Source organism: Leuciscus leuciscus (assembly GCF_965113295.1).
Source record: "Leuciscus leuciscus genome assembly, chromosome: 19".
NCBI lineage: Eukaryota > Metazoa > Chordata > Actinopteri > Cypriniformes > Leuciscidae > Leuciscus > Leuciscus leuciscus.
In genome coordinates, this window is record NC_138743.1 from 33,272,672 (window position 1) to 33,281,738 (window position 9,067).

Sequence of the window (9,067 nt, forward strand, 5' to 3'; positions counted from 1 at the left end):
TTTAGAATTTATATACCTCGCAGTCACAGACCGCATCAATATCAGTGAGCTATACTTATTGTATTTCGCCACAGGGTGTCACTGTGGCCTCAACCCTTCGCCTTCGCTTACTCTGAGCTCGATTGCTATGTCTGAGGTAAACCACACCCTCCTCATTACCCTATGCAGGAAGAAATGTAGGAGGAAATAAATGAAGAAATAAATAAATGTAGAAATACATAAATGTATAAATAAATAAATGTAAAAATAAATAAATGTATAAATAAATAAATTTATAAATGAATAAATGTATAAATAAATAAAAGAATAAATAAATAAATATGGAAAAAAATAAATATATACATAAATAAGGAAATAAATGTATAAATAATTATTTATTTTCGTTTTTTTGCTTTTCTATGTATATTTATTTATATATATATATATATATTTTTTCTTTTTTACATTTATTTGTATATTTATTTATGTATTTATTTATTTTTAATATTGGCAGCTTTGGCATTCCATAAGGGGAAGCTATTTTGAATAAAGATTACATGGGCACACAAATTTAAATAATAATAATGTACACGGTTAAATCATTCATAACAAACACTGCAGTATTCTATAAAAAACATTGATTTTGATTTCATGGTGACTATGATTTAAAGCCATAATTCTCTTACCTTCACTGAGCCCAACATGACACAAAAACCAGTAAAATGTCAATCACTGTTGCCCTTGTTCAGTTCTTTTGATCGTATGTGAAGACAAAGACATTATGGTGGTACGACACTACAATTCATATTTGAGTCCTCGGTCTAATCTCCACAGTGCCATCAGCCAAAATAGGTCACGTCTGGCTAATAATGATTATTTTATTGTGGTGTGTGGCACTTGCATTTGGTGCATTTGCCCAAGTACTTCATCATACCTTATGTGGAGCTGACTGGACTGTGATGCAAGAAAAAAAAGTCATGTTTTGTAACTGCATGTGTAAATTCTGTCTGTGGCTTAGTGGATTAGCTTCCTTGGTTGGTATAGCTGAAAGAGAACAGATTCCAGACAGAGGAGAACAGGGAACAAACAAACACATCTCCCTGACCCTACATTACTGCAGATGTTATGCTTTACAGACAGAGAGAAAAACACCCCAACTCGAGTTTATGTCTGTGTTTGTTTTAGGGATGAGAGAACAACAGAACAGAGAGAAAGATTTAACCTCAATTATCCTTATGAGCAGAGACATCTTACGAGTGGCTGTGAGTAATGCTATAACGTCAACTGGATTGGAATAATATCTCCTGGAGCAGACCTCTCAAAACCCCTACAAAAACAGAAAATACTGCAGTCCTACCAACAACTAAGGGCACTCGCTCTTTCTGATTCAGAACGTCTCACACATCAGTATGAAGTGGAAACTAATGCATCAATGGCATCAATTTATACATGTTGATAAAGATTAACCAAATTAAGGACCCCATTAAATCAAAATTGATGTTTTGTCATGTTTTTATATGCTTCATATTCCTGGAAAATGGTGCGAAAATATTGATGTCTCATCCTGCAATACGCAATTTTGTCAAATCAAATGTTCATTACATTGAGAATGTTCCCTAATACCACCTGAAACTGACTAGCAAGTTGCAAATGGTGGTTCAACTAAAGCCTATTGGCTATTAAAAAGGGATTCTCAATATGCCCTGCTCTAATAGAAAATGTCAACACAGAAAAGAGAAATGTGCTCATCAAGCCATTTCATGGGGTCCTTAACACACATCTTAAATCACAGACACATAAGCTGCATCCTTCAAAGGCCGGTGCGTCACAGGTTGTCCCAAAGGCTCCTTTAAATGTGGTCTCTTAATGCGTCCTTTGTTTCCCGGGAAATGAAGGATACAACAGATGCATCCTTCGCGGCCTAGCCTACCCCAGAATTCATTGAGCATGATGACATCAATATTTTTTTGAGAAATTGCCGGATTACACATTTAAATGTAAGTATTGGGTTTCAACTTCCTTGAATATCTAATTGATACAAAAGTATAACCGCTAACATGCGATTTTATATTGTTTATACACTTTATTATGTACATAAATGGACCAAGGTGAAGTTACCAAGTTTTGTTTTCAGGCAGTTTAATATAAAGTCCAGTACATGTTACTGTCCCTCATCAACGGCAGCTGTCACAGTTGGCGATAAGAGAAAACCTCCATAGGCTAGATCGTCCCATTTAACAACGCTCGGCCCAACCTTCGCGGACTTCGAAGTATGCAGCCTCTGAATTGGGACACAGCTATGGTAAAACATGAAATGGATGTCATATACAGACTGTATATAATATTATTGATCTGCCTTATATTAGGGTGGACGATGATGCAATTTTCTTCTAGAAACAAACTTTGTTGTATTATTTTCATGTTATCAATGTGAAGCTGCTTTGATACAATCTGTATTGTAAAAAGCGCTATGGGCGTTTAATATTATCTTCAGATCCTCAAATACGCTGGTAAAATAGCACTAAAATAAATAATTTATCACAGCTATTCCTATACTAAAAGTAATTACTTTTTTGGGAAGATTCATCAAGAGTTTATTTACAGTATTTATTTTGTTTAATCACATTACATTGTCATTGTCATTCAGCAATAAGCAAGAATGTTGGAACTATAATTTTCCAAAACTACATTTGCCATGTCTTCTGGGAAGCAGAATCAGCCACTATGAGACAGGCTATCCTTCAGAGCTACTCAAATCAATCCTGACAGTAACCATTTAAATAAAGAATCACAGAGTAAAATAACCTGACAGAGAGAGGTGACTCTGCATGCTAATCTTACAAACTGGATTCACTTGCTACAAAGGAATCTTTCTATTGATATATTATCAAAAAAGGACAGACAATGTAATATTTTTGATAAAAAGAAGAGTAATATTAAACTGACTGACTGATTGACTGACTATTTTATTGCTGTGAAGTTGTGGTCAATCATATCACTTCCTTTTGCCCCCACTTTTCAGTCCACTTGACTGGACCACAGTAGGGTTTTTCTCTAGCTCGACCTGTTCGACTGTTTCAATAGGTGGCTCCTCCATTTTCTTATGTGACTGTCCCTCGAGGATGCGAGATCGGAATGCCTCACGAGCCTGCAGCATCTTTTGCCGATATGCATCCATTGTGTCCTATAACAAGAACTCAAAATGTTTTCCCTTGCAACTATATTAGCACCATAATGTTTTTTTTAATGACATGACTAAAGTACTAAGGTACAGATACATTAAAAAAAACATTTGTTTAGTGTGGTGTAAATCTGCATTTATAGTGTTAACACACAAACCTGAAAGCCAACGTAAGTCTCCAGCTGTCTTTTCATCATTTCCTTACGTGCAATTTTTTCCTGTTTACGCTGTTCCAGAATATTGTCCCAGATCAGGCGGAAACTTTGGAACTTCTCAGAGCGTTCCCTCCTCTGCTCCTCCTCCACCTCTTTATCCTTTAGACGAGGCTGCGGGAAAGACTTCCTTTAAACAAAAAGAGAGTGAAACAATGAGAGAAAGAGAACAACTTATACACTACCATTAAAAAATTTGGGGTCAGTGATTTTTTTTCTTTTAAAATAAATCATACTTTTTTTTTCTTTTTAAATAAAGTACACTTTTATTCAGCAGGGAGGCATTAAATCAATACAAAATTACAGTATTGTTATTTCAAAAACATCTCGTTCTTTTTAACTTTCCATTCCAGAATGCTGGGGGGAAAAAATGTGTCATGGTTTACACAAAGATATTAAAAGCAGCACAACTGTTTTCAAACTATAATAAGAAATGTTTCTAGAGCACCAAACCAAATCAGCCTATTAGAATACTTCTGAAGGATCATGTGACACTAAAAACTGGGGTAATGGCTGCTGAAAAGTTAGCTTTGCCATCACAGGAATAAATTACATTTAAAATATATCAAAATAGAAAACAGGTATTTCACAATATTACTGTTTTCACTGAATTTTTCATCAAATAAATGCAGCCTTGATGAACATGTACTTTAAAAAAAAATCTAACTGACCTCAAACTTTTAAACTATAATCTAAAATAAATTATAGTATAATATAATGTATGTTTTGTACCTGATAAATGGTGTATAATCAATATAATTTTTGTCAGCGTTCTGTGTGTACTCTCCACTCTGTTGGGACTGAGGTTGTGTCTCTAAACATTGAAATACACACATGCACATATTATGCCATGGACTAAACCCATATGCAACTATATTAAACACAATCTGAGCATGTGTATCTTTGTGTGTAACCTGTCTCAGCTGTGAAAGGTTCTTTCCTCTCTGCATGTTCTTGCAGCTCTTTGAGATAGCGCAGTCGGGTCTGATGAGCCTTCAAAACAAACCAATCATTTACACATGTGGAATTGTTTGAGCAGACAGAGCTGATTTACTTCTAGCACCTTTTCAGTTTTGCAGTACCTTTGCTGCTCTGCCGGGCTCCGCTGCTTCCCAGGCCAGTTTCATGGCTCTGATCTCCTCCAGTCTCTCAGTGTCTTTCTTTACTTCTATACTTTCTGCCTCACTGTGGTCACTCACCACACGCAGGATCCAGTGGGGCTTACTCGCATCCAAACTCTGCACACACAAACACACAAGTTGGTACATTTACACTACCATTCAAAAGTTTGGGGTCAGTAAGATTATTTTTTATGTTTTTGAAAAAAAGTATCTTAAACTCAACAAGGCTACATTTATTTGATCAAAATACAGTAAAACTGTAATATATAATATTATTACAAGTAAAAATACATGTATATTAAATAAATGTTTTCTATTTTCATATATTTAATAAGTAATTTATTCCTGTGATGGCAAAGCAGAATTTTCAGAAGTCTTCAGTAACATGATCATTCAGAAATCAGTCTAATATGCTGATTTGCTGCTCAAGAAATTAATCATTTTAATGCATCCTTGCTGAATAAAAGTATATTAAAAAATATATATCCAAGCTTTTGAATGCTTATAACTCATCCTATTAAAATGTGCAAATATAAAGTATGTCTCTTTCTTACAAGGATACACTGGCAAAAATGCACTGTATAAAAGCTTAACCTTAAAGACCTCAGATGTATAAATTCAAACATGGTATATTACCACAAAAAAAACAAAAAAAAACTTGTGGGAGAGAAATTTGCACTTTTGTGTAGCACATCGAACAATATTCATGAGACAATCTCTTTCTGCAAGAGAATATGGGGGCGAATGATTTAAATATTTGGTGGGACTTGATACTGACATTGAAATATATATGCACAGGCGCACAAACTGTACTGACATGGTCCATAATGGAGCTTGACTTAGATGTTAGTTTGTCTTTGTCCTTTTCACGTTCCTTGGACTTGGGGGTTGATTTGAGAGCATTTTTCTGGCCTTCTTTGTTTTGTTGGTCCGTACCCACGGGCGTGGATGTGCCATCCAACATATCCCCAAACACTGCCCATGTAAAATAGAGAGATTAAACAGACAAGGTGATCCAAAATGTCACAAATACTGAGGTCTGAAATAAAATTGAAATGTAAGGTGTCTAATTTGTTATATATAACAATATAGCTATATGTGCAGAAAACAACTATATGCAAGCCATTTCCACAACAATTTGTCCAATCTGTCTGTGGCATTTTGAAAACAGTAATTATTCATAAAAATCTGAATTTATTCACACAGAAATAATCCTTTAAAAACCTCTAAATTATAGTGTTTAATACAAAGCCTCTTGAAGCTTTTTAGAAATGATCCTACTAGATGGCAGTATTGCTCCATTTAAAAACTGTACTCTAAATGTCTTTCCTTTCTTCTGTTATTCTAGGTGTAAGGGTACATCCTACTGGACAGTTTACTTAGGGCACCAACAGTATCCATAAGGACACCATCACAGAACCCTAATTTAATCTGATGTCATGCCGTGCTCTGCTGACAGCAGTTTTACCATATGACATGTCACTACTGACTGAACTCACTCTCCGAAAGTCATAATAATGTCATCACTGAACCAATAAAACAGAGAGTATGGATTGTCTATTGCTCGTCTAATTCATATTGGTGGTGGCTGAGGAGATTCCCCCTTTCTATGTAAAGTGCTTTGAGTACCTAGAAAAGCGCTATATAAATGTAATAAATTAAATGATTATATACACACACACACTATATAATTAATTGATTACAGGATATGTGAAAACAATAAAATTCTGCACTGTCTGTGACACTGAGAACAGTGAAAGCAAGCACAGAGGTCATTCCAGCCGGGAACCTAAAGGGCAGCCATACTTTAAGTCTTCCATATGAGGCTGAGTTCAGTGCACTGGGCCTGGTTCCCATGTGCATTTATTGACTGGTGTGTGTGGTAACTGTTCAGGGTGGCTCGGCTCCACTGAGAGCCACTCAACTGGGTTAATTCAATTCTTTTTCCTCCAGAAATACTTCCCAGGTCACCAGAGGGCAAGAGCCAACTTCATTTGACTTCCCATTGACCCATTTACACATGCTTATCAGAAAACGAAATGAGAGGCATGTGTGGAGTGTGACGCACACGCTCGTGAAAGTACAGTGCACGTGCTGATCTACACACACTCACATCACTGATAAAAGCCCAATCAGAGACATTTAACCTCCTACTGTAGATTCAGCTCAATTTTGGATGCACAAAAAAAAAGGCAAAAACAAGGAATACATTTAATATCAAGGGATCAGGAGGACAAAAGAATCTTAATGTTATTATTGGAGCCAGGCAATCATGCAAACTAGTTTATTTCCACTACCTCTTCACAAAACATGCAAATCCAATAGACTCCTCTTTCTCCATCTCAATCCTTCCCATTTCCATTTCTATGAGCTTCTTGTTTATTCATTTTTCCCTCAGTAAAATCAAGGTTGTTTGCAGCCCATCCATGCGCTGACCAACAGCAAATGACCTTATGTCATCCAACCAAGGGCAGAGCAAATCGCATTTCCCTATTTACCACAAGCAGATGAATTTAGTAGGCTTCCATTATATTTTCACGGCCAGCTCTCGGTTAATCAAAGCTGCACAGGTGGGACGAGAGTCAGCCTATTCAGTACACCTCAGATTGAATGAGAAAACATGAACAGAGATTTAAATCAAATACAGCCAGATGAGTCCAGGACAAGGTTTATTAAAAAATAAAACAAACAGTGAAAACCTTTTTCATTAAAAATAAAACCAGGAGTTTGCACAAAACCAACAAAAAAGAAATTACATTAAATGTGCACTACAATACTAATCAAAACTAAATAGAATAAAATGACTATTTTCTACTATTAGAAGACAGTAGCCGGAAGAATTTAGAATCTTGTTTAGCTGATACAAACACCCTCAAACAACAGAGATTTGATGGCATGAACCTCACAAACGTCAGCAAGCAGTTGTTTTCTGAAATTAGTGGATCCAGACTGAATCATCAGGGATGAATCAACCAGAAATGGCGCATTTAAGCACATTTCACTGCCAAAGCACACCAATACAGGATACTGTGTTTTTTGACAAACAGAGATTAGCTCGAGCTGAATCTTAATGGTAATTTGGTATTATTTCATGATGCATTTTTATAAAGCGTCACGTTTCTATTATCATCGGCAGATGGTGCAATTTGCTGTAATAACTGAAAAAAAATATATAATAATAATAATAATAATAATAAATATAAATATATATATAATTAAAAAAAACAAATTATATATATAATTTAAGATCATTTTATTTCATCAATGAAGCACAGTATATCTGTCCAATATACTGCATTATTCAGTGGGTCGCAGTTACAAGTCTAAAGGCTGTGACACACCAAGCCGACATCAAAGAACTTGCCGGACGAAAGTCGATTGTGTTTGTCACCTCGTGTCAGCTGCATCTGGGCCAAAAAGCTGTGCTTGAACACACCACAAAGACTACATGCGACTGTCAACTAGCATATGTGTTCTGCGTGTAAAGAAATAACTCTATATCAGCAGGTATCAATAGTCTATATTAGATGTTCAAATAGGAAAACCAAAACTAGGACTGCAGATATACAAACCATTAACAAAGCAGTGCTTGCTTAGCATTTTGAATGGTTCACTTGCTGTTCACTTTCTTCAATCCAGGCGGCACATGCTGTTATGAATATATTTACGTATTGGAATGCTCAGGAGGGGTGACATATGTAACGACTGAGACAATCAGACAAATAACTATTTATTACATTTAACAAATAAGCTTCAAAGCCCACTCTAAGGAATGAAACATCCCCCGCAAAAGAGACCTAGGCCATAGGAATGACCTACAGACCTTAAACAGACTTTCCTGCATTCATTTATCAACGAACTGATCAATAGATGAACATGCAATCCAGAACATTTTGTGAAAGATTTACTGTCTTGCGTAATACCTTTTAAAACTATTTTTTTTTTTGATACTGTGTATTTTACAATAGACTCAATGGAAAATGTAACCTCACCTATACCATGTTTGGTCTCTATAAATTGGTACTTTGAAGATCGAAATGATCGTGTATATGATATGTTGATAGCTGCATAACAAGAATCTTTCATAGTTTCTTCATCAGCAACCAATCCAGCTGCACATGCAAATGAGCACGCCTGAAACAAAAGATCCATAAATCGCCAACAGGGGAAATTCCACCTTTCTCATTGGTCAAGCAACCCCAAAGAGGTGGGACTTTTCTCAGGCTTTATTAGAGACAAATTCACAGTGACTCTCTTTTCTCCTGGCCTCTACTGCGGCTTCTTCTGGTTGATGTCTGTGGGGACCGTGACCACAGCCTGCTATGCATTCACTTTCCCAACAGAGTCAGACTGTATTTTCTTCAATCCAACTCAGAAGAAAACTGCAACTTTACCATCACTGAATGGGCAACGATCAACTCTTCCGACTTCCTCACTCCTTGGTTGCCTGCGTGGCCTCTCCGGCCCAGGGCTGGCAGGCCACAATCTGCATGTGCTCAGCCATGTGCTCATGGAGAGAGAGAAAAAACCTTCAACCAGAACAGAGACAAACCCCTCAAGTTCACCAACTTTTC

At 36.3% G+C, this 9,067-nt stretch overlaps 1 protein-coding gene and 1 long non-coding RNA gene across 2 annotated transcripts in view; one reads left to right on the top strand and one right to left on the bottom strand.

Annotated features, from left to right (window-relative positions):
* The window catches only part of LOC309482595, a 475,034-nt gene that overhangs the window by 230,552 nt on the left and 235,415 nt on the right, over positions 1–9,067 (top strand). The gene's annotated exons all lie outside the window — the stretch shown is intronic.
* adgb (androglobin) overlaps positions 2,573–9,067 on the bottom strand; it is a 46,296-nt gene continuing 39,801 nt past the window's right edge. The window contains exons 30-35 of the mRNA XM_082147828.1: positions 5,311–5,468; positions 4,455–4,610; positions 4,287–4,365; positions 4,105–4,186; positions 3,319–3,502; positions 2,573–3,163 (exon numbers count right to left, since the gene is read on the bottom strand). Of these exons, the coding sequence (XP_082003954.1) occupies positions 2,975–3,163; positions 3,319–3,502; positions 4,105–4,186; positions 4,287–4,365; positions 4,455–4,610; positions 5,311–5,468 (848 nt within the window). The 3' untranslated portion in view covers positions 2,573–2,974. The remainder of the gene's footprint in view (positions 3,164–3,318; positions 3,503–4,104; positions 4,187–4,286; positions 4,366–4,454; positions 4,611–5,310; positions 5,469–9,067) is intronic.